Source organism: Ostrinia nubilalis, chromosome 19 (assembly GCF_963855985.1).
Source record: "Ostrinia nubilalis chromosome 19, ilOstNubi1.1, whole genome shotgun sequence".
Classification (NCBI taxonomy): Eukaryota; Metazoa; Arthropoda; class Insecta; order Lepidoptera; family Crambidae; genus Ostrinia; species Ostrinia nubilalis.
The window spans coordinates 2,204,573-2,231,908 of record NC_087106.1 but is presented as its reverse complement, the minus strand read 5'-3'; the positions used below and the strand labels follow the sequence as shown (position 1 = coordinate 2,231,908).

The following is a 27,336-nucleotide window of genomic DNA, read 5'->3' as shown; positions in this document are numbered from 1 at the left end:
GCTCGGGGACCGCAGTCAAGTGTACTCACTCAATATTCGTATTTACCTCTCGCGCGGTGAAAACTTCGATACCGCGATACAGGTTTGTGCGGCGCCATCTATTGGTGAATGTAGGAACTTTTTGTCACATCATCACGTTTTTTTTTTCATTTTTAATTTCAATGCTTAGTTTATAAATAAAATATCTTGTTTAGTAATATATTACGTTTTTTATTTCTTAAACTTACAACATATCACAGACTTTTTGCTGCCGTGAGTTACATACAAATGCATATTAAAATGAATAAAAATATAAATAAAATAAAATAATTCATTAAGTAGGCCCTCGATTTATCCTATATTTTTATAACCTTTAGGCACATAATATTAATATTAATTAATCGTAAGAGGCGAAGAATTTCATTTTTGTTTTAATTATATTACTAGCGGAGTAGGTAGGTATGTTTATTTTTATTATAATATTATTATATTCTTATTTTTATATTCTTGTATTAAATTGATACATTATGTACTTCAAGATGATAGAACAGCTGTAAATTGGTAAGTAAATCTCTTTTAAAATCACGACCTACGAGTATTATTTAATAAATAAAAATTATACTAAAAAAATACAACTTAAATACTCCCGGCAACACATTTTTTTTGTTTTTAGAATTTCCTATAAGTTTTACTAAAGCAATAAAAACAATATCCCAGAAAATACTTGATTGTTGGATAATTTATAAAATTAAGTTTTTTTCTTCTATGTACACTTGTACAGCGAGCGAAAATACATCAGACTATACAATGCTCTTATTGCAAGAACATTAAGATTCAATTTCCATAGCGTTTTGCTTGATGCACCGTCGTCTGTATGATTTATACTATACACGAAAACCTTGACCTCAGATTGAAGTAGATTATAATTCCTATTCCTATAGTCGTAATTCAAATTTAATTGAAGCATTTCAGAGGAATCCAGGTCAATTTACGTGTTTTACTAATTAAATTACCAACTTGTAAGATAAAACATTTGGGTTTCTATACTTTTTATCGTTTACTGGTAACATAATGGTGTAATTTTAACCACAAAGAGGAGGATGAGCCTGCAATCCTGCATCTCACCTGATGGAAAGCGATGATCAATAAAGCCGAACAAACAATAGAAAACCTTTTTTGTTATTAAATTGTCATTTAGTCATTTACTAATTCCGTTATAAGCTACTAGCTTTCCGCCTGCGGCTTCGCCCGCGTGGAATTTTGTCTTTCACAGAAAAACTTTATCACGCGCGTTCCTGTTTCAAAAACCGGGATAATAATTATCCTATGTCCTTTCCCGGGACTCAAAATATCTCTATGCCAAATTTCATCATAATCGGTTCAGTGGTTTAGGCGTGAACGAGAGATAGACAGACAGACAGACAGACAGAGTTACTTTCGCATTTATAATATTATATTTCCTCAAAATCGGTTCAGTGATTTAGGCGTGAAAGAGAGACAGACAGACAGACAGAGTTACTTTCGCATTTACCTATAATATTATATTAGTATAGATTTGGCTAACTTTGCCAATCATATTACCAGCCACTAAACGATAAAGAGTAGAATTAACGAAACGCGGAACGTCTAGTCGACAAATTCTATTAAAAGTATTTTTGGCGATATTATTTTTATTGATATTACACTATTTATTTACCTACTGTTAACTTTAACATAAAATTAAACTAACTAAACCACAGCACAAATAATACTCAAGTTGTCTTATAATTCGGTTTTGATGCCACAGAGCGTGTAGAATTCCCTCTCAGGCAGAAGGTACTGCTTGGTCATTTCCTTAAACTTCTCGAAATTGCAGTACTGTTCGGTTTCGCAGCCGTAGATGTGGAGTGGGCTGGCTGGGAACTCGCCAGCCTGTGGCAGGTACACCGGCTGGAAAAGAAAATTGAGGATAAAAATGTATTCACATCACTATGACACTACAGCGCCGCTTTGGGTTAAAATCTGGGTTAAAAATGCTCTTGGACCTGCTTAACATCTACCGTTAGTGTGATGTTCCAAGTTTAGAATGTTTTATTCTGAGTTGAAACATAGTCGCCATGGCTGGACATAGGCCTCCCCCTTAACACTTTCCTGGACAGTGAACTGCTATAGCCGTCATAACAATTAAACTTCTATTGTGTCTGGGTTACTTTCCGGGAAAGTGTTAAGTTTTCCACTACAGCCAATTTCCTTGACCTTCCGCAGGTCATCAGGCTACCGAGTGGACCTACGCCTTTCGATGTGTGGTCGTCAATTCTCTACATGAATTACGATACTCAAGGGACTGAGCATTTTTCAACGTTTATAGATAAAGGTCGTTAAATGGAGTGACACGGTAAAGCAGATATAAAAGAAGGCAAACCAAAAAAGTTAAGAAATAACACGTTTTAAGCAATTTATCGCGTAATATCGAGTAACGTTATAAAGAGTTTACATTGTACTTTTTTGTCGAGGAAAATGCATTAAATTGCATACCTATCCCGCGAGGACGGCCTAGGTTATGTCGGGCTCACCAAGTCAGAAGGAAAAGGAATAGGTACGAATCACTAAAACCGCTCCGGTGCTCCGTCATTCGCCTGTGGGGTTCCTACAGCAACTTTTTGTATACGATCAACACCCACATAAACCAATCAATCAGCTGTCTAACTTACCATAACACTAAACTCTCCCGTGCTCCTCGACTTGTACAGTTCCAAAGCGAATACTGCCCCGTACTCCGGGATGCTCTGGTCACTCTTCACCTTGGCCACCTCCATTAGGGCTCCAATGTTGAAGTCGTGGGCGGAGAACAGACGGAGAGGCTTGGTGATGCTCTAAGATTTTTTAATCCTCAACGAGGAAGAATTTAGCCGGGATCTCACCTGATGGAAAGTGATGATCAGGCCGAAGTTTTTCACAACAACAGCAGATTTTTTTCATCCTCCCCAGGTCATCAGTCAACCGAGAGGAAGGCCAGGCTACACCTACGTCTTTCGGTGTATGGGCGCTACTTGAGAACTTCTCTGTCCTAATGGCCATCTTCTTATGAGCTATAGTCATGGTATTTGTTTAAATATTTATAGTGTTTATGTATAGGTACCTATGGTCAGCATTTCGTGAGTTACTCTGGTGTTCAAATACTTACCCTCCGGTGACAGGGTAGGTTATGTAGGCTCACCCATCAAAACGACCACGGTGCTCCATCACTCATCATGTAGGAAGGAACTGTGGTATTCCCACAGCAGCTTTTCGCATGGGTTCAACATCCATAAACTAATCACTATACGGCAGTGGAAATATAGTTCCCACCATGTTTTGAACTTTATTCCCTTGTCTTAAGGTTCAAAAATTGTGTACTTTTTATGCCGTTAACTTACCATAACACTAAACTCTCCCGTGCTCCTCGACTTGTACAGCTCCAAAGCGAATACTGCCCCGTACTCCGGGATGCTCTGGTCACTCTTCACCTTGGCCACCTCCATTAGGGCTCCAATATTGAAGTCATTGGCGGAGAACAGACGGAGAGGCTTGGTGATGCTCTAAGATTTTTTAATCCTCAACGAGGAAGAATTTAGCCGGGATCTCACCTGATGGAAAGTGATGATCAGGCCGAAGTTTTTCACAACAACAGCAGATTTTTTTCATCCTCCCCAGGTCATCAGTCAACCGAGAGGATGGCCAGGCTACACCTACGTCTTTCGGTGTATGGGCGCTACTTGAGAACTTCTCTGTCCTAATGGCCATCATCTTATGAGCTATAGTCATGGTATTTGTTTAAATATTTATAGTGTTTATGTATAGGTACCTATGGTCAGCATTTCGTGAGTTACTCTGGTGTTCAAATACTTACCCTCCGGTGACAGGGTAGGTTATGTAGGCTCACCCATCAAAACGACCACGGTGCTCCATCACTCACCTTGTAGGAAGGAACTGTGGTATTCTCACAGCAGCTTTTCGCATGGGTTCAACATCCATAAACTAGGGTTAAACATCCTTTATACGGCAGTAGAAATATAGTTCCCACCATGTTTTGAACTTTATTCCCTTGGTTAAAAAATTGTGTACTTTTTATGCCGTTAACTTACCATAACACTAAACTCTCCCGTGCTCCTCGACTTGTACAGTTCCAAAGCGAATACTGCCCCATACTCCGGGATGCTCTGGTCACTCTTCACCTTGGCCACCTCCATTAGGGCTCCAATGTTGAAGTCGTGGGCGGAGAACAGACGGAGAGGCTTGGTGATGCTCTTGCCTTTGGTTAAGGCTGTGGCGGCTTCCACGAAGTTGTTGAGGAGGACTCCTGGAAATAATATGTCAGCATCATTCATCATCAGGTGTGTTGTATTGTCTCCACTGTAGGAACACGACCCTCCTATATCTATACTATTTAAACTTATATGTATAATAAATGCTAAAGTAACTCTTTCTGTGTTAAGTGTTATGTGTTGTGTCTGTTTGTCTCGCTTTCACGCCTAAACCTTTTGATGAAAGAAGAACGGTCATCTGTGACCCAGGCCCGACAGAAACGAGACATACCTCAGTTTTTTTGTCATGTCTTAATTAGTTAAATTATATATTTTTTATATTCGAAATCTATGTATAACATCAAAATATTACCCTTTGTTTTTGTTCAGGCGTTATACAAAAACTAATACAAAATGCCTATTTATCACCAAAATAGGTAAATGTATGTACCTAAATGTCTATTACAGCTGCTATGCAATGTATCTTGGTATCTAGGTGACCTGGATATCTCCAGGTCACCTAGATACCAAGATACATTCCATAGCCACCCAGATTATACAGGGTGGAAACGAAAGTGATCTCACTCGATTATTTCTAAACTATACAAGATATCGAAAAATACTAAGTTACTGATTCTGAAAGTGCTTCACGAGCTCTTTCAAATGGTACCAAATAATAGGTTACAGATTATAGAACTTCTCGTTTCCACTTAAGAATTTTAAGAACCAAAGTAACAGTCGTGAAACATACCTCCGCCAATCTTTTTCATCTCATCGGTTCTGAAGTACAGCCTGTAAGCTAGCCTGGCTGCTTCTCCTAGCCTGGGCAGGAGAGGCTTGGCCCATTCAGGAATGTCTAGACCCAGACCGACCTGTAACATGATCAGTACTGTTATCAAAAATCTGTGTGAAAAAGTTATTACCACTTTATACGGAAGAACAAGACTGCCTAACTAAACTATTTATTGACAAAGGAACGCGATAAGTATCTCAAGCAGATTCCGTGTTTTTGTTTTGAATTCATTATCAACATTATCATTTGAGTCACAGGACGTCCACTGCTGAACACAGGCCTCCCCCAATGATTTCCACATCGCCATGGCGGCCTGCATCCAGCGCCTTCCTGCTACCTTTATGAGGTCGTTCGTCTACCTTATGGGTGAAATTTTCGTCAGGTGGACGGTACGTCAAGGCATTAAATTATGGAAAATATCTCAAAGAGACTTTCTGTAACGACCATTACCTGACTCCTCAGCAAGTCGAAGAGTGTCTCGAACAACAAAGGGTTTTCTGTGAAGTTTTTCCCAGTGAGAGCCTTCAGCTTCGGGATGAGGTCGTCGAACTGCCTGAACTCTTCGAAGACGGACTCCTGCTTGGCTGCCTTCATCAGGTTGGAGAAGCGTGCGCAGTTTGAGTAGTAGCGGAGCTGGAGAAAGATTGAATAACTATTGAATTACAACTATTGTGGGAGACAGGTGTATAATGTAGGCAAAGATTGCCTATGTCTTAGAGCACAGGCCTCCACTCCCAGTCAATTGAAGTAGGTAATAATATTATTTTGATCCGTTTGAGCCATGCCATAATGTCTGACACCACGGCTGTCGTCTTACACCCCATTTGTTCAACGTACACGATAAAGGAAGAGTAAGATCAATCAATGTTTACTTATCTATCAACACATATTCGCTAAGAAAGAGCTTTCCCAAAATACCTAGAGTTAAAATAAAGCGTTGAGAAGAATTAAGAGTTTAAAGCTGTAAAAAATTCAGAAGAAATAAAGAACTGTAAACAGTATTAAATATGGATTTGTAATTATGATTTCATAAAGAAACTTTAATATTCATTAACCAGGAAGCTCCCTGCATACAGAAAGCTTTTAAAACTTTTATCAAGTCGTCGGCCAGTTCAATAACTTTTGAAACGTAAATTAAATATAATGTTATGAAAACATATTATATTTATTTATAAATATTCAGATAGTTAAGTTACCAAAATGAACAATATTTTTGTGTTTCAATAAATTATTCGATGTTACAATATTTACACAACATTATAGTTCACGTAACCTTATGTCAAATAACATGATTATTGTATTTTGAACTCGATTATAGATCATTATATTTATATAACACGCAAATATCGATATAAGTTCAAGACGGTTGCGTAAGCGTGATTATCATTTAATGATATTTATTTATTTGTTCATTAGCTCATCTCAGAGTTGTTTATGTTGATTTATCATTTTAATGAGGCATTTAATTATAATTAACGATTTATTAATACGCCACGTGGCGTGAGGATTAAAAATATATATTTACTAGCTTTTACCCGCGGCTTCACCCGCGTGAAATTTAGTTTGTCATTGATCGTCATAAATTAAAGCCTATTGTTATTCTGGGTTATAAAGAATAATACTGTAAGGTTTCATCAAAATCCGTTCAGTAGTTTTTGCGGTAAAGAGTAACAAACATCCATCCAGACATCCAGACATCCAAACTTTCGCAATTATAATATTAGTAGGGTTTTATAAATTACTATCAAACTTTACTGTGGATCCTAAAAAGATACTGTAATTTTTAGGTGCTATTTTACAATTAAAGTAGCCTGAAAATGACAAAACTGAGTGCTCCCAATTCTGAGATAGACTTATCAACTCGGAAAGGGATCCACCGTATTGAACTTCGCGAGCTGTCATCTCCTTTCGCGCGCTGTCAACCGTGAGGCGAGGCGTTTACGTTACGGTCCGGATAAGTGTGCGTTGCAGTATGAGGTTTCATACAAAGTATACTGACTGTCTCGAATTGCAACGGAACAATCCCTTTCCAGGTTGATAAGTGTGCTACGTCCTTAATATTTGATACTTACATAGTCTTCGCTCAATGGTACAGCAAAGTAGGGTACTGGTTGCCAAATTTTGCCCACACCTTCGTCCCACTGCTGCTCTGTTTCTGGGGGGTAGAGAGCTGCCATAGCCACCTGTTTGGATAAAAAACATTTTTAGAAAGAGCAAAATACTTTTTAACTAAACCAGTTCAGAAAATGTGGGGAGAAATATAAGGTAGTTCTCTTTCAAAATATACATCAGGTGGCATCGCCACCTTACTATGAGGTCTCACTGTGCGCGTGGACGCACAGGGTGACACACGAACCAATCACAGAGCTCTATTCAACGCTGTGCGTTCGGTTTTCTGCTTCACTTAAACAAGTATCATTTGTGAAACGTTGCACGTTGTTTTGTACTTATAGACTGTATTTCGTATTTGTCCATCAACTTAATTGTATTAAATGAGGGGCGGTTACCGATACAGTATATTACTGTGTAATTATTTTTATTATAATAATGCAAAGGTTTTTAACACGTTATCAGCGTATTTATTATTCAGTTTGAATGTGAAATGTAAACGAACTTAAATTATCATAAAACTAAAGAAATAATCTTTAGTAGACGTAGACTTATCAGAATTTGCCAACCAGTACAGTAAAAGGTTATTTAGTACATTTTAACCGACTTCAGCAAAAGGAGGTTCTTAATCCTTCAAGCTCCGCGAATCTAGACACAAAGATAATCAATTGTTATGACATTAATTAATGCCGTCTGGGACTCAATCGGTTAATGAGGGTTTTCGCGATTGAAAAATCCGCCAGATGGCAATACGTAGACACGAGGTCCAAATGCTGCATGATTGGTTATTTTTGACATGACATTGACAGATATGTCAAAATCCACCAATCACGCAGCATTTGGACCTCGCGTCTACGTATTGCCATCTGGCGGATTTTTCAATCGCGCAAACCCTCATTCGGATGGTATTTTAATATGTTTTAAGCTTGTCTTTACGTAACCTTTAGTACTATTTGGTTAGGACTCGTCAGAAATTATTTTAGTAATGTGTGTTTAAAGGAAATAAATAATCTAAGAGCACGAGTAAAACCTAATAGCTGTCTATTTTTAGAATGCCGAAGAAATTGTACAAGTATTTATATAAAATACTTATAAGTTATTATTATTTCTATTATAGTTATTTCTGCGTGGTGTGAATTCTCTGAAATGTACGTTCTTACACTTTTATGGGTTCTTGAAGCAATTTCAGATTAATTAATAAGGTTGCTGACTGCTCGTGTTGGATATCTCCTATCTGACAGATAGTTCTACAGTGTTCGAAAGCTCTCATAAAATGTTTACTCTCTTCTGTTGTAGCACATTAAGGCTGAGTTGCACCACCTAACTTTAACCGTAACTATAACCGGTGTTTTTTGTATGGAGTTTACGTTTGTCAAATTTAAAGTAAGATGGTGCAACCCAGCCTAACCTAGACAGAGGCGTCTTATCTCGTTGTAATACAAGCTATTTTGCAACCAAAAATATAAAGCCTGAAGTGCTATCGACTGTCTACATTATGGAATGTAACGCTTTTTACACGAGATTTAAAATGTCACTACTAGAGGAAGGAATGAGGGCTATCATTTTAGCGCTCACCAGTTGGCGCCACTGTAGAGTAAGGTCCTGTCACTTGCTAGTAGCGAAGACAGTGGCGCCAGCTGGTGAGCGCGAAAGTGGTAGGAGGACTATCGCATTTGCACTCATCAAGATAGCGCCACTGTAGAGTAAGGTCCTGTCACTTGCTAGTAGCGAAGACAGTGGCGCCAGCTGGTGAGTGCGAAAGTGGTAGGAGGACTATCGCATTTGCACTCATCAAGATAGCGCCACTGTAGAGTAAGGTCCTGTCACTTGCTAGTAGCGAAGACAGTGGCGCCAGCTGGTGAGCGCGAAAGTGGTAGGAGGACTATCGCATTTGCACTCATCAAGATAGCGCCACTGTAGAGTAAGGTCCTGTCAATCGCCAGGGGTGCCAACTGTTAGGTAAAAAAACGATAGCCCTCATTACAGTAATATGTCATTATTGTCAACTGATAGTGTCTAGTCCGTTTTAAATCTTCTATTCTATATGTCTAGCACTTAACTTAGTAAGTACCTGAGGTATGGCGGCACAGGAGGGTGATTTTGTGACGGTCAAACGTCACCTAGACTTCAGATCAGGGATGTTATGGATATCCGTAACCGTAACCGAAACTTTCGGATATCTGAAATAAAAAAATATCCGAAACCGTCACCGTAACCGATTCAAAAGTTTCGGATAGTTTCGGATGTAGGCAGTTTAAATTGTTTTTTGTATATCATTATAGGCTTCAGCCTGATTTACCTTTATAATGCCATATAGTATCAATTCTTATTTTTTTATTACTTTTTATTCGATATAAAGTGTGCGACCATGAATGAACCGTGTTGGACAACTATTGCAAATTGCATTCTAAAGCACAGATATCCGTAACGTAACCGTAACCGAAACTTTCGGATATCCGAAATAAAAAAAATATCCGTAACCGTAACCGAAACCGGTATAATATTATTCCTATATCCGTAACCGATTTGTATGCCCTGTCACGTTATAATTTCAATGTTACCCCTCCCATGCCGCTCCCGTACTTCAGGCACTGACTAATTTACGCACTATACATACACTCGGCATCAAATAAATCGCACCTCCCGCGACAAGCACTTATCAAACGTATGCATCCCCACTTCCCACCAACATTGGTACCATTTAAAAGCCAAGTTCTAAACTTCATTTCATTAAAGGAAAGGTTTTTACCCCAAAAATGTGTCTTTACAAGGATCCAGAGTCACATCTTCAAAAAATAGGTAGTTACGCTATAGCCATTTTTTATGACTTTAAAACTGTTAAGTTGGGCTTAATCGCTATCCATCTGTTAAAGAGGACACGTGAGATCTTTATTTGGTTTTATAACCATAAAAATTGGTCTAATTGATCCCAGAGGTGAGCCCAAAGTGAGGTCTATTATCAAGTCACATTTATGGTATATGTTAATCATTTATTTAGAAATGAAATGTATTTTTCTTTAAGGATATTTATTGGGCTTTCAAATAACACCAATATTGTTGGGGTACCACGATTGTGTCAGAAGATACTCTTTAAAGTTCGCGTCGCGGAAGGTGCGGTTTATTTGATGTTGAGTGTATAATGCAACACATACCTGTATAGTCATTTTGGTCCTCTCCTTGTCAGTGCTTCTGATGGCGATCTGATCCTGCAGGTACAAGCTGGAGATGATATCCTGACCCTGGGACCCGTACCTCTGTCGAAGGAACTTGCCGATTTGGTACGCTCTCCTTTTACCGACCTAAGAAAGAACAAAGTTAAAAGTTTAAAAAAAGAACAGTAAAAACAAAAGACTGACTTTAAAAGAAAGTTAGATGGTGTGAAAGTCCAATTAAATGAAAAAGAACAAAAAGGCAAAATTATACAGAAAATTAAAAGGTTCTCCAAGCTTCGTTTGAGACAAACATTTGGCAAGTGCTGAGAAGAAGCGCTGGAAGGAGTACACCTACATTTTTTATTGGTAGACCTACTTCATTGTTTATTACTAAAAGTACAGAATAAAAGTGTAGGAAGTAAAGTATGAGTTTTATCCCAAAATCTTCGATGTCTAACACAAACGCACCAAAAATCATAATACCATTTTCGAGAAAACGGACTGAACGCATAGATTGACTTACACATTTTATTTTTTAATAATATAAGCCTGGAGTGAGATCAGCTATATTAGAGTCTAGCTAAAGTACAGTCGATATTAAAATGCCAGGAACCCGGAGAAAAACATAGAAAAAATCTGCTTGTTTTCTAAGTAATTTTAAGAAGGTAGCTCAAAATTTAATACAATACAATTACGGCGCCGATATTACATTCTAAGCTACTTGGTCGTGCTGCATAATGATGGTTTGCAGGAAAATACCATATTTTCCTGTTTTCTTTACCTACTTGCTACACACAGGAAACGGGAACAACAGAACCGGTCTGTTTCCGGGTTTCTTTCCTGTTTTTTTTATAAGAACACTTATTTACAGGAATATTCTTCCATTTACATTTTGTGTTAATTTAATTATTAACTTAGAAATTAACTTATACTGAAATAAATTTTTGGTGCTTGTTAAACTTATTTAAAAGTCACTGCAATAAAAAGTTTCTTATGAACTGGGTGCTACTACACACGTAGATAACAAAACTGGTAAGAGACATTAATTTCATTTCATACACAAAACAGTTTTTCAATTTCGATGGCTCCTACGTATACTGGCGTAAGTGAAAAAAGTAAATTTTACAGGAGAGCCATTTTAGTGGCCAGAACCATATTTTTGGGTCATATCTTCTGACCTACTAAAACGAATTTAATGAAATTTCACATTTAGCCTTAACATGTAATGCTTTTGCTACTGCTGTTATCAATTTTTATATTTTTCTTATATATTTTGAGATTTTACGCATTGCCCTTTTACGTCGGCATATTTCTATAATTTCATGTATATTGTTCAACGTAAAGAGACTTAAATGACAACGTAAATATAATATTTTAAGCGATTACTCTCTTTATTTATGCATGTAATTATTTTAATTGTTATCATGTGCTATATCAATAATAAATCAGTTAGAAAAAGTCGTTTAATGTACCGTTCTACGTTTTAACGCAAATACGCCCATATACTGTGCTCGAGATTTAGTTAGGTCTTTTAACATAATGTGTCATATTTTTAAAAAATATAAATAACTTGAAAAAATCGAATTGCCTAAGGCGGGAATTGAACCCACGATGCCTTAGACAGTTCGATTTTTTCAAGTTATTTATAATTTTCAAATTAGTTTGAGATGCGACTCTTAACGCTAAAAATTAAATAACTATATAATGTGTCATAATTTATAAATAAAACAATTTGCTAAATATTTTCATGGCTTTATTTAAGATTTGGATTATAAAAAATATATGTTTATGTAAGCAACTACTCGTATAGATTGACGAATCGTATGATTGGGCTTTATACGTGGCGTAGTTTTGCACATACGCCTATTTGCCTAAAATTTTATTTTGTATCTAATGGAAAAAAAATTTTTTTTCTTACTGATGTTATAGATTAGAGCAAAGTGAAATCATTGCTTAAATAATTGGAAAAAGGCGTAAGCGGCAGTTTCGCCCTTATACGTAGGAGCCATCGATTTTATTCCAATTAAAATTAAAACACAACTTGAATGGAGTTTTGAGAGAAGTTTCAATAAAACTGAAAAAAAAAACTAAGATCTGCTGCATTATTTGTATATTATGTTTGCATAAAAAGTGTAGCCTTAATTTTCTTTATTCTGATAAAATATGGCAGAGAACTTGGTTACTTTTATACTTTGCCTGACTATTAGTAGGTGAAGTTTCGCGTTTCATGAAACAATTACGTTTTTTGTTAAACTTAAGTGTAAACACATTTTTTACTTATCTTAATATGATTTTAATTAATAACTCGAGGAAGGGTATTCCCCTATGATGTGTAATTAAGTGTGTAACAAGATAAATACTTCATAGTTAGCGATTACTAATAATTAAAACCAGTTTCGGCTAACAAAAACCACTATTCTCTTGTCTGAAGAGGATTAAACGGAATACGTTTGAACTGTTGTTTTATGTAATTTTATTAGTCCATAATACATAACAAACATCAATTATTTTTGTCTTCCTGTAGACATTTATAATATACTTGCGGGGGATTGGTTTCTTTTGTGTACAAAATAATGGGAACGTTATGTGTTTTTTATTTGTTCGATTTACGTAAGTACATAGATATTGTATGAATCAAATGTTTTTAATGCCTGCCTGGTGTTTCGTAATGTACTGGCGACGGCATGTCGACCTGAACACGGCGGCATCTTATGCCCTAGTAATGGTGGGGATTTTGCAATCTTTTTTTTTATATTTGACGTGGTGTCGATTCTACAATGGTGCGGAACCTTTCTCTACGAGCCTGACCTTCACTTGGCGGGTTCAACTTACATTGGTCAGCCCTTCCAGCCCTTCTATAGCGGTCAGGTTCTTGAGTTTCTCCTGTTCATTTGACAGAGAGAGCTCGTCAGCATCAGGAGTCCTTTCTCCGTGCCTGTTTACCTGGAACAAAAAGACAATTAGTTAATTGAATACCAAGACTACAGAATTTTTGTCAATCTATTTATTGACGGCCTCATAATGGTAGCAGGAAGGCGCTAGATGCAGGCCGGTACCAACCGGCCTTCGTGGAAATCATTGAGGAGGCCTATGGTCAGCAGTGGACGTCCTATGGCTGAAATGATGATGATGAATCAATAAAATTCAATAAATTCAATTCCATAAAGATATTTTAGGTATTTAGGAGGTAATGAGTTTATTCAGAACAACAAACTATTACATATTAGTAATTGAAAAGTACAGTCACGGAATGAAAAGGTTCGTCAGTTTTCAAATTGATTCCTTTACGAATCGCGAGCACATATTATTACCTTTTGAAACTATGTTACAGAATAATCTCGAGTTAAAGAAAATAAATCTTTAACTGTTCGTCAGTAAAGTTCAAAATTATTCAGATTAAAGTTGTTTGACGATTTATCTTGTCAAGAAGATTATTATGATTGATAAACTAAAACCTTCTTGTTGGTTCAACCTGCCATTATTATTTCTATTAAATAAAAAAAACTACATTTTGTAACATTGCTGCATTGCACTCATGGGATAAAACCTTATTCGTTAGCAAACGTCACATTTATTTAAATGTTAGCAGCACTGTTTCTTGCACTGTCATGTTGGCAGGTTTGACTCTTCTTACAGTACCTAGTGCAAGCGAAAACCGACACTAAGGTGACGAACCTTTTCATTCCGCGACTGTACAAAATTTTAGGTTCAAATAATTACTACGATCGTTGACAAACACCCTACATTGTTTCACCGTCTTTTGTTTGCAATTCAAATCAACTAATCTAGCGTAAGACGCAAGTCTTATCACTGCTCCTCTATTACACAATAGATGAGTTTAGAGAGGGTCATCAGAACAATTGACCTCAATTATGCTGTAAACATTGGCAGCTTTGTTTGGGTGCCATTTGCATGACTATGGCACTGATTGTGGGCAGGGTTCCTCGTGTAACGGACGTGACACCTCAAGACTTCAAGATAAATCACACGATGCGTTGCGACGGCGGTGCGATGCCAGAGCGGTTGCTGCGTCGTCTTACATAGAAATATCTGTGGCGGGCACACGTGCGGCGCCGCAAAGTCAAAATTTCTTTATTTGTTTAGACTAATAAATAGTTCTTACAAATCGTCATATGCTCTTAAGGAGCCTCTACATGTCTCATAATCTTTTTACCCTACCAGCGCTTCGAGACCAACATTTGGCAAGTGCTGAGAAGAAGCGCCGCAACAAACTCAGTCACCACTGTCTGCCGGTTAATATAAATAAATAGAAATAGTAGTAGTAGGTACATTCGATTCAGGAGCAGTTCACGGAAATAGTCCTGTAGTTAGATATATCTAGACAACCGAACAAAAATTGGGTCTGGAAAAGTTAATAGACAGAAAGTTCATTTCAAATTATAAATGTAATTTTGTTTGGCACGGGTGACTGAAAGAACGCCTACTGAAAAACTGTCTTCGTAATATTTCCACCTATTTCTCATTGAACTGCTTGAATTATAGTCAGTCTTATAATGTCTGGCTTGGCTTATAATGTCTGACGTCGCTAAGTACAACCCACACGATAGTAGAAGCCATAAATCTTTATCAACCTACAAATTCAAAGGCTCATAGCTAAAAGAATCCTTTTCTAAGTTGTAATTTTTATCTACAAAAGAAAAGCACAAAAAATTGCTTGTTTAGGTATATTGACAATCCTATTTTGATGAAGTATCAGTAAAATATGATAAAGAACTTGAAACTAGATTTAATCTCGGTTCACGATATTGACATCTGATTAATGAAAACATCGTTTTATCGACGATAAACTTGAACTAATGAGTTGTTTACTGCATCTTAACTAGGATGTAAATCGAACTAGACAATTAACAGTTAAAATAACAATTAGAGGGTAGGATCACTTGTGACCTGACTTTGCTTCTAGCTATTCATTTATCTGTCTACGCTCAAGAAAAGCTTTTTTAATTCCTCTCATATGGTGATGATGATGATGATGATCCATCCGACCGATTTCGGCCATGGCGACCACTCCGACTCCTAGCTGTCTTGGCGGCGCTGGTGTGCCCGAAGTTGGCTTACGTAGCCTATTTTTGCGGCAAACCCCCTCGCACAATGAGGGCATCTGAGCACGCCGCCAACATAGTTATATTAAATGGTGGCAGACGGACGGGCCTTCAAGTCATCGCGCTTCGCGTCAAGTTCAGTCGTACGCTGCTCCTCGAACTCGTGCACCTGCCTCTTCACAATCTCCCGCCATTCTGGACGCTGTGCTGCCAAACCTTCCCACTGAGAGGGCTCAATGTTGCATCTTTTCTGGTGCCGCTTCTGTACATCTTTGTACCTGAACAGTTGACCGCCATGTTTCCGCCTATACTCCTCAAGTTCAGAGTAGACGATGCGCTGCGCCACTCTCTCCTCCATCATACGTTACCATACCACACAAATAAACTCATTTTATTTTTGCAAGTTGGCTTTAAAAAGCACTTTTACACGTACCAGTATTAACCCTACCACTCCTTCGGTCATAAAATGGGCCTGTGCTGAGAAGAAGCAGCGCAAGAAACTCAGTCACTATTGTATTCCGTTCGTTATAAATATAACCAAACGATGTCCACAGCTTGACAAAAGTGTCAAGGATTTCCTCAACGACCGGTCTTGCGCTGCCCTCATCCGCGACCTTCTCTAGGTCGTCTGTCCCCGAGTGGGAGGAACCTTTACTTATGTTTCTTAAACCTTTGTTCATCATCATCATTTCAGCCATAGGACGTCCACAGCTGAACACAGACCTCCCTCGACGTTTTCCATAATGACCGGTTGGTAGCGTCCTTCCTGCATACAGCGCCTTCCTGCTACCTTTATGAGGTCGTCGGTCCGCCTTCCGGGTGGACGTCCACCGCTCCAGAACCAGCCGTCAGTTCTGTGTACTATGTGCCCTGCTCATTTGACTTACCACGAAAGCCAGGACTAGCTGCTGGTCTTCCACGATCTCGTTTCCAATTGGGATCCCGCAGGATACTCCCACGATGGCCAGAAGGCACACTACTCCTAAATACTGGAACATGGTTCTGAAACAAAACGTAAGTACTTTTATTAACATTCAGTAAAGTGTCTTCTAGGATGTCGTAAAAGGAGACTATGATGGCGCAAGTACACTATTAAAATTTGCCGAAGCGCGAGCCCGTACACCGAAGTATGGGTAATGGACGACACACGAGTGGGGGAAGGAGAAAGTAACCGAGATGGTGTTTATGTCGCAGGCAAATTGTATGATTCCGCATTTTACAAACGGCGTCGTCAGTTTACAAACGCTCGCTGTTCTATGAAATGCCGAAGGCAAATTGGCGACTCGTTCAATTGATAAAATTTCGACTATGATTGTTGCAATAGGGTGACCATCATAAAACACATGTTGGACAAATCAGACTTAATTTCAGAAATCAGGTAGGTATCTATTCAGGTAAGACAAACCTAAAATACTAGCTACTCTTAAAGTAATTAAAATATTTTCGTAATAAAAACAACACTAAACTAATTTAAACTATTGACGTACCTATAGGTAGGTACATAAAACTATGACATAAAATAAGTTTCGATAGTCAGTCCTTTAATTAAGTCTTACATTTTAATTATACCTACCTAGAAGAAGTCTAGAAGACAACACAATATTTTTTTAAACCAATAATATTCCGCAGCAGTCCTCCACCAGTCCTCCACCAGATTCCATTGTCACCTTAGCGTTTTTTACGTGCCGGATAACCTCAAAAACTATTTCATTTTTCCATAGCTTTTTCACTGCTCCTATTTGTGAATAGTAAAATATTTTTAATTCACTAAGTATAATAAATGTCTTTTTTTGTGAAAAGTCCTTTGAATACGTAGAATTTGCACTGTTTTCTGTATCACAACACCACGACTCGACGCCATTTTTCTTGTTTTGATTAGCAGCGCCTCGCGTGGTAAGAAAAAGAACTAAATACTTCAATTTGCCGCGGCATTTTGTAAACAGCAATTGAATTGGCTATCAAATGTTTTGGCATATTATAAAGTGCCCAGGCAATTTACATTTTGCCTTCGGCATTTCATAGAGCAGCGAGCGTTTGTGAACTGACGACGCCGTTTGTAAAATGCGGAATCATACAATTTGCCTGCGACATTTACACTATGTCTCGGTCAATTTCCCGCATAGTGTACTTGCACCATGAGAAATATGCGAACATTGGGCCAACCAACCCTGCGTGGGGAGTGTACGCAAAATATTTTTTCACTCCATATAGTTACTTCGGGTAAATTAGGGAGGATCTTAAATTGTTATTGTAGTGGAGAGTTATTAAAGGTGATAATGAACAAACTAGAAATCATTTGGTCAGTTGCAGGCAGAGAGCTGTATCCGCCTATACAACCGACGTGAACAAATCCTCAACGTGACCACGACCGATTTGCCAAGAGCGAAATGAATAAAAAGAATTAGTGCAATTCTGAACGTAAGCTTCTTCCAAGGGCGGTGCGTTTTTCATCCTGTCACTATCTACCATAACTCGTCAGCCCATTAAGTAGGGGACATCCTACACTATAATTGCCAAGATGTGACCTCCACTCAAAAATCCGTTTGCCCTTTATGGACTGGCAATAATTTACCTAAATTAAGATAATTATTTATTCACATAACAGAGAACCTGTTGAGGGAATGAATGAGTCATTGCATCACCTAAAATTATCTTTGTTTTAATTGCCTTTGACAGTAATATGAAAGACAATTGATATATTCGACCCACGTGTTTAGACCATGACGGAGCGATAAGGCACATTCACAATATTGTAATACAAGTTATAACGGAGTAGGATTACTTCAGGTATGTCATTGGAACCAAAGGCCATAAAGGTTTTTATTATGGATATAGCTTAAAAACAGCCTAATTAAGCCTAAACTTAGCGACAGTTTGTTCCCGGCTTAAAAACTTCTATTCGACAAGATTTTACTCAGACAATACAGAGCACAGTTATCGCCTAGATCTATTTCCATTCATCATTATCATCATCATCATCTCAGCCATAGGACGTCCACTGCTGAACATAGGCCTCCCCCAATGATTTCCATGTTGCCCGGTTGGTAGCGGCCTGCTCGTTCGGGTTGTACAAGACCTCGTGAATCACTGTTTAAACTTCAATTGTGGCTACACTGTGCCCCAGTGATCTTACGCTGATATTAACTTAATTACAAATTGAATTATCAACGAAAATTATAAATATCATTTGGGTTACGTAATTTGTAACATCATTAACACAATCACGTGTTATTTATATCTCTATATTATATTTTGGAGTCTTTTAGTAATCGGCACTATTTACATCTCTCGTTCTCACTGCTGCAACTCCTGTGTAACCATTTCTATAATATAAAACTCAAAGGTGACTGACTGACTGACTGACATAGTGATCTATCAACGCACAGCCCAAACCACTGGGTGATGTCCACAGGTAGATGTTATGACGTAGGCATCCGCTAAGAAAGGATATTACGAAACTCCACCCCTAAGATCTATCGTCGGGATCCACGCGTATAAAGTCGCGGGCGGCCGCTAGTGATCAATAAAACCTTTTTTATCTACAAAGAAGAAGCTCTTGGCCTGCATCTCACCTATGGAAGGTGACGATCAGACCGAAGGTGGAAGCAAGCTTCATCCGGAATTCTCAACCACAAAGGAACTGACTATCTTACCTCCAACTGCAGGAACACAACAATGCTGCTGCTGATGCTGCTGTTAACATTGTTGTTATGGCGACAGATTTATGCGAGATGGTGGTAGCTAGCCAGGCGGATTAAGAACAAAAATCTGTCCCTACTGGATACCGAATCTGGGTCCTCTGGGTCTAAAGCAAGTCCTGGACCACAGAGGTCGTTAATTCTACCACAGATTTTACACCAATAAAGTAAAATTTTTCACAGAATTCAACGTAAAATACGTTTTCAAATATGAGTGAAGTTAGATTCGAACAACATCTTCGGAACGAAGTAAACCGGTATTCTAAGTACTTACGAGTAGATACATTCTTTGTGGTATAATTAACATGAAATAAATAGATTACTTATAGCTTAATTACACCGTGAATTTAAGTGCGTAACTAATTTGCGTTTTGTGACGATTGTAGGAAACAATTTGAAATGTTTAATTAATTTTGATTTTGAGAATTTATTTATTCAAACACAGGAAAACAATTACGTATTTAAACTCCACACACTTCAATCTTTGAATGGTAACTAAAGAGAACTGAAACTTGTTTGTTTTCAAGAAATTCAGGTTTAAATGATAACAATTCATTACACTCAATGTATTTACTTTTTGTGTAAGAGTGATAAGGATGCTAATAATAAGTTACTGATGTGTTTACACGGTTACTTTGCGTACAGTCAAATATTAACTTTGTAATAAAGAAATAGAGCCTCAAATTATCTGACGAAATTAGTATTTTTTGTGTGTTGTGTACCTACATAACAAATATATAGTTTACTTTTTATCAATAAAATTGAAGACATCCAATATAATGGGGCAGCAAGGTTCTGGAGTGAAGGCCACGTGCTGGAAAAAGCAGCATGTGACGTCCACCCACAAGGACCGACGACCTCATAAAGGTAGCAGGAAGGCGCTGGATGCAGGCCGCTACCAACCGGGTGATGTGGAAATCATTGAAGGCATGTTCAGCAGTGGACGTCCTGTGGCTGAAATGATGATGATCTAAATTAAGTTTATCTAAAACTATTTTAACACATCTACGTGTAATATATAGGAAATGGCCTGGTTACGTATCTATTTGTGAACTTTACTCTTGCTATCTGTACATACGTTAAGACGAATATACGAGTATGTGTTAAGCGTTAGATAACTGGGCATGTTCTCTTTGGTAAATAAACTATAAAACAGGAAGAAACTAAATTGGGTTCTAAAATTCTGCTGCTGTTTTTGCCTAACACTATAATCCCCGGTACAAACTTGACCTTCACTGGTTGGGTTTTTATTGGCGGTCAAGTTGTAGATCCTGGCTACACAGGAGTTGCAGCGGTGGGAACGAGAGGTGGGAATAGTCCCGTTTTTTTAACACTATAATCAGGTGCGAATTCGGTCAAATAGCTGCCTTGTTTTGCTAAAAAAAATTGAAGCTATTGTACAGTTTTTCGAAAACGTTCGGTGTCGATGTTTATTTATAATCTTGTACATAAGGCAAACACGTACAAACATAAGGCATTCTGTGCCAGAAAGTGATCAGTTAATAAATAAATTTTATTAGTCAGTTATATTTTTTTCAAGATTACTTAACAGATTTTTATCACAACAACTATACTTATTTTCAATAATAGGAAGTAAAATCTTATTATGTCTAAGAACACGAACTACTTTCAGCAAGTTATTTATTTTAAGGCCTTGCTTCGCGGATTTGACATAAATTATAAATAAGCTTAAAAACTCATTGATAAGAGGCACGTGGCTTTATCACTCATGTCTTCTTGAGTCATTTACCTATCAAGTTTTTGATAAACTTTGACAATCAATAAAAATATGTTTTCGTGTGTTTACATTACATACTTTAAGTGATCAATTAAGATTAAGAGTAAACATTTTTATTTATTGGTTTTTTAAATAAAACTTTATTGACACACAAATAACCTTTTTAAAAACCTATCAGCAGAGAATAAATGACTTTTTTATGGCACACAAATAACAAGTGTACATTAAGTAAAAACACAAAAAAAAAATAATATAAAATGCACGTGTGTCGAAAGAATTCCTGCCAGCCTCCTCAATTTTAACCACTTTTTCTGCAGTTCTAAGTCAACTCAATTCATCATCATCATCATTATTTCAGCCTTAGGATGTTCACTGCTGAACATAGGCCCCCCAATAATTGGTAGCGGCCTGCGTCCAGCGCCTTCCTGCTACCTTTATGATGTCGTGGGTCCACCTTGTGGGTGGACGTCTCACGCTGCGTTTATGATGAAGATAATGATGATATTAGTACCTAAACAAAGAACTTCTTTCCAGACTACGAAATTATAAACTCTATTCTTCTTTTCGTGTCGACAACAAACCTACACAGTGTCAGCCCAAAACTCCGCCACGAGGGTGGCATTGTCAGCAGCACTCATCAAATCCTCCTGAGTGCAGTTGCTATTGAAGATAATATAAGCTCTATTGAAGACTACGAAATGAAAGCATGTTCATTATTTTGTAGCCTTCTTTTCCCTAATTGTACATCTGCAATGCAATATCCCGTGCATTTTTCTACATTATCTGCAGCAGGTTGTTATTCATGAAGACATTTTTATGTGGACGTAATACAAAGTGCATAACGACATGTGATATACCGCCATACCGCACCCGATACTGCGGGCATACCGGGGCGATTGGTGTTGTAAATATAGCAAGATTACATATAATACTAGTGGCCGTCCGCTACTTCGTACGCGTGGATCCCGTTTTACCCCCTTAGGGGTGGAGTTTCGTAAAATCCTTTCTTAGCGGATGCCTACGTCATAACATCTACCTGCATGCCAAATTTCAGCCCGATCCGTCCAGTGGTTTGGGCTGTGCGTTGATAGATCACTATGTCAGTCAGTCAGTTGTACCTTAGAGTTACGTTTAATATTTAGATTATATCTGTGCCAATAGGTTTTGGTAACTCCACTTATATTTTTCGTTGCGGATTCAATGACAGTTTAACTTTCCTCCGGGATAAACTTGACTTTCGCTGGTTGAGTTTTTATTGGCGGTCAAGCTGTAGATCCTGGCTACACAGGAGTTGCAGCGGTGGGAAAGAGAGATGGGAAATTTTCAAAGCTACAAAAACCTATTAAACGGGACTTTTAGGTTTTGGTAGCTTTGACAACCAAAATTTACTTATTTGTAATTATCATCATCATTAAATCTACAAAGTAAGAGCATGACTCTCTCTAATTTACCAGAGGCAAATGAATGATTTTGGCTACACTCCCCAAGTCGGGTTTGGGGACGCCTGAACTGATCTCAACATTACTATGAGATCTCACAGTGCGCGTGGACGCACAGGGTCACACACGAACCAATCAAAGAGCTCTATTCAACGTTGTGCGTTCGATTTGCTGCTTCACTTAAGCAAGCATCGTTTGTGAATACGAGCGTTAATCTTTTACGACATCCATTGGAAGAGTGGGACTGGTTCTATTCTATTCACATTTTTTGTTAATTTTTCACTGAAACTTTTTAAATAAGCATAATCTTAATTAAGCTCCGACTTAGCAAACTTCATTCAATATTAGTACAGATTCAATGCGACTGAATATTTGGCATTTAACATGACATTTAAGAGGTTAAGCAACACAGTGCATCTTTTGGATGACTGGCATTTGAGATGAACCCTGCAGGTTAAATGCAATTCATTAATATAGTTTGACGCAAAATACTCTATTTAGTATGCAAATGTGTGAATAAGTGAATTTGATTAATATTTTAGCACTTAGATTAGCTATCATAGCTAAAAGTTAGGTATTTGTAGTTAAAGGTAAGATACCCAGTTCCTCCGTGGTTGAGGATTCCGGGTGAAGCTCGCTTCCACCTTCGGCCTGATCATCACTTACCATCAGGTGAGATACAGGACAAGAGCTTCCTCGTTGTGGATAAAAAAAATTAATGAAAATACTATTGATATCTTTGGAGGAGGCCTTCGTCCAGCATTGGACGTCATTTGGTTGCAATGAACGAACGAATGAACGTATAAACATTTTTTTAATTATTATTAAAAATAATATACTCATAATATGACTTTATTATGTTTGCAATGATTTTATTATGTTTGTATAGATTTTCTTATAAGTTTGACTTGAAACTCTGACTGACGTATTTTGTTAAAACGCCTGTCAGTTTATTAAACTTTTTTGTTAAAAAGGCTGTCAGTTAAACTTTTTAATGATGCCACTCAAAGTTTTTATAGTAATTTAAGTAACAAGAAAACCAATCTTTATTAATAACAAAGCGGTACGGTCAGTAACACCTGAACAAAAACTTGTTTTGGTGAACTTCCTCAGACAATTAAAGAAAGATACGTTTTTGCGATCGCAGACAAACGATAATTTCATAAAAACTTTGAGCAAAAAGTTACGAACAAATTATAGTTGTTAAAAAACTTACTGTTATTGACAAAAGAAGTAGGTATTGACGCAAAAAAAATACGAACAAATCATCGTTCATTTAAAAAACCAAATGTACTACTGATTGTGAGATAAAGATACGAAAAAAGTTAAGTAATTACATTGGTGATGCTTGAAGACAAATAACACTTCATGCTTACTTATTAAATTTAGACCAATTTTTAACCGACTTCAAAAAAGGAGGAGGTTATTGGCCCTTATGAAAGCCAAAATAATAAAAAAGATTGCCCTTGAACTTAGAGTCTAGACTAGCTGAAATGATGTCGCGAAATTGTCCACAAAACGGAGGTATTTGGAAAAGAACAGTGACGTAACTCAAAAAAATTATGGCGCCTGGCATTTCATAAAAGCCGATCTAAGTCACCATTGACGTAAATGGTCCCGGAATCCAGTTAAATCCAGTTCCCAGCACGGGACAGTCTCGTGTTTGATAAAGTTATCACAAACAACAACTAAAATGGAGGCCAGTGATTTAGTTTATTAATTAACACAAATGTCGTAAGGAACTTGGAAGGAACTTACAGAAAGTAAAAGTTGTTTTTTTGGATTACACAATCGTTAATTGACGGTCGAAAGTTTTAGGATATAACTGACATTTAGTTTCGCCCATTAAAACTTCCTTTTTAAAAGTTGATTAAAGATCCCTCCATGTAGGTGTCGGCGGAATACATTTTGGAAACACAGATTGCAATCCTTTTTAAAAAAAAGAAGAAATAAATTGAGACTGAGTCGTTTGATGTCACTTGATGGTAAGATGATGAACCTTAACTTCGAACTCCTATGTTCTTCTAATTTCGTTGCGGGTCCAATGACAGTTTACCTTTTCCCAGGGACAAACTTGACCTTCACTGGTTGGGTTTTTATTGGCGGTCAAGCTGTAGATCCTGGCTACACAGGAGTTGCAGCGGTGGGAACGAGAGGTGGGAATAGTTCGACGAGAGTTTGATTCTCTTGCGGCGCGAATGATGAAAGTAGAGTCTGATCGTTTCGGTGAGAATCTTTATTTCAGAATATTTTTGTAACTAAATTCCCCAGAACCAAATAATAAAATAAGCTGACATAAAAGTCAGAGTCGGCATTTAGCTACTTTAAGTTTTCAGGAAGAGAATGTCACATTCAGTAGGTACCTAAATGAAGGCTAAAAAGCATTTCAATTTAACTAACATATTTGTAGTACTTATTGAGCTAGTTAGGTATTTAGAGTAGGTATTATTGACCTTAAAATGATGTACGTATTTGTTTAGTTTTTATGATCTGTGGTATTTGCGGTTGATGATTTAATTTGAAATTGATAGTGCTTCTAATTTACTTTTTTGTAATTAACGGAGTGTTCTACAAAAGCAGGAACTGCAATATGTTTTTGAATTTAGTTAACTTTTTACCTCTTTTAAATCCATCAATGAATCCACCCTTAGCGTAGCTATAGCTTATAGTCGCTTTAAGGGGGTCTTTTAAATTGTTACCTTCAATAATAAATAAAATAGACCGAGCGGGTGCGTCAACATCTATAACATTTTCTAATTCATTTTTACTTGTACGAAACAAATTCTTATCATCAAAGCGGAACTAAAACAACGTGGCACAATCCTTATCACTGATGGGAAATGAAAAACCAAGGTCCAAGAAGCAACGGAGCGAAGACTTCTTGAAAGGAATGGCGTGTTTTTACAATTCGGTAACCGCGGTACAAACAGACAAATTACGGCGACCTTGTCAGGCTTTATTACGAAGTACAACGGCCTGCACTACACCTACTAGGTGGACCGACGATTTGGTGAAGGTCGCGGGAAGTACTTACCTTTGTCCAGCAGTGGACGTCATTTGGCTGAAACGAACAACGGCCTGAAGGCCTAGGATGTGCTCTACGATAAACTTTTATCGCCGAATTTTATAGATTTTTCACGACAAGGCCATATATATTTGTCGTCTAAATCTGTCTAAAACCGTGGATAAGACTTTATCCTGGCTGATTTACTGGTTTGAGAGTTGGACGAACTAGCACAGGATCCTGCTGGGTTCAAATCTCAGAAGAGACACACTTTAAAAATCCTTATTTGGTTACGTCACAATCAGTCTAAAAAATAAATGAATGAACTGGTAGGAAGACGCTGGATGCAGGCCGCTACCAACCGGGCGATGTGGAAATCATTGGGGACGCCTATGTTCAGCAGTGGACGTCCTGTGGCTGAAATGATGATGATAAAATATGTGCTTCAGAGGGCACGCTATAGGCCTGAGCCATGTCAGACATTCATGACTGCTTAGTATTTATGCTGCAGTCAGATACGTTTTATGCTGGAGTTGGTTTGACACGTTTTAACGACTGAAAGAAGGAAGTGCGAACCGCAAACCAGACAAAGGTAAAAAGTTTAGTTTTTTTTGTTGTCTTGAATTATGACTTGACAGACAGGTCGAAGCTTTTTTAGTTGTTAAATTATGACTTGACTGACAGTCGATTACACAATTTGTTGTTGGTTGATTTCAATAATACGGATGTTGACACTCGTTACAACTGGTTCAATGCAATTTTAATGCAAATTGCGAAAGACCGTGCACAATCTTTATTTACTTTCAGTTACTATCTAAACTAATCTCTTATTAATAATTGTGAAATCATCGGTGCTTATGTCGTAATATTTTCTATCAATTACCAAGTAAACACAGCATGGGACATCCACCCACAAGGTGGACCGACGACATTATAACGGTAGCAGGAAGGCGCTGGACGCAGGCCGCTACCGACCGGGCAACATGGAAAGCATTGGGGGAGGCCTATGTTAAGCAGTGAACGTCCTATGGCTGAGATGATGATGATGATGATGATGATGACTAAGTAGAAGATGATTTGATGAACATCATCCTACAGTCAATGAGGGCGAAGCAGTAAAGAAAAATGTTGCAAAAACGGGAGATATCATTCAAACTATTCATGCGTACGAAGTCGCGGGCACAGCTAGTTGATAAATATATTGCCAGTTGATTAAAATTATAAAATTATATATGAGAGGATGATGAGCATGTTATGTTTACTATGAAAATCTGTTCATTTCAAGGATTAAACTTCTATGTAAAGGAAAACGTGGCGTGAAAATATGAAATTACGTAGACGATTGTTTCAGACACAATTGGTCACTTATTTCATAAAACTTGTCATGGCGGTCTTGCATGGCTCTCATTTAAAGTCTTCAGCATTGATAAAAAAGAAGATATAAAGTAATTACACTGTAAAAAAATCAAAAATCATTTGCTTGCATTAATTCCTTGATTTCACAAATAGAGGTAGGGAATATAGGCATAGGTTATTGACTTTTTTTAGCGTATAGAGTCGCTTTTAAAAATAAGGCATAGGTTACTTTTCTAGCTTCTACTTTAAATATGTATAAACTCATGCAATAGAGTTGAATTCGTTTAATTAATTTGTGTAGGCTTCTTATTTTCGACATAATACTGTTTGCACATGTATAACTGTGAAAATTATTTATTAAAAGTATAGAATTAAGAGATTAAGAATAAGAATAATAATAATACTGTTTACTCTATCAAGTACTTTTTTCAGCCATTGTAGATTACCTAGAGAACCTTGCTAAATCGAACCCGCGACTACCGGCTTTGTAATCTACGAGAACATCCAACCCAGTAATGACAAAAATAAAATAAAAATTGTCATAACCATAATTGCTTCAACAATTGGAAAAAACTAAAACTCAACTCCTAAAAAACGCAAATAATAAAAACCAAAATAAACACTCACCTAAATTATCTCCTAAACTAACACAAAACAATTAAAAATAAATTAAAATAACTAAAATATGCAATTACACTAAGCGGCTTGAACGCGGGCCGTGTACTGACTGACAGACAAGCGGA

The 27,336-nt window shown here is 37.5% G+C and overlaps 1 protein-coding gene across 2 annotated transcripts; it reads right to left on the bottom strand.

The window, feature by feature from the left end:
* Window positions 1-211: 211 nt before the first annotated feature.
* Window positions 212-27,336, bottom strand: LOC135081043 (venom acid phosphatase Acph-1-like). 2 transcript variants are annotated; one of them, XM_063975764.1, is made up of 9 exons: window positions 19,012-19,540; window positions 16,246-16,360; window positions 13,128-13,238; window positions 10,296-10,442; window positions 7,107-7,217; window positions 5,485-5,667; window positions 4,993-5,113; window positions 4,083-4,297; window positions 212-1,908 (listed from the first exon to the last, which is right to left on the bottom strand). In XM_063975764.1, the coding sequence occupies exons 1-9, from the start codon at window positions 19,059-19,061 to the stop codon at window positions 1,741-1,743; spliced, it is 1,221 nt and encodes a 406-aa protein (XP_063831834.1). In that variant the 5' UTR covers window positions 19,062-19,540; the 3' UTR covers window positions 212-1,740. The 2 variants fall into 2 exon arrangements, with proteins under 2 accessions (XP_063831834.1, XP_063831833.1); XM_063975763.1 differs by lacking the exons at window positions 212-1,908; window positions 19,012-19,540 and adding an exon at window positions 27,221-27,336 and having other exon boundaries at window positions 4,056-4,297.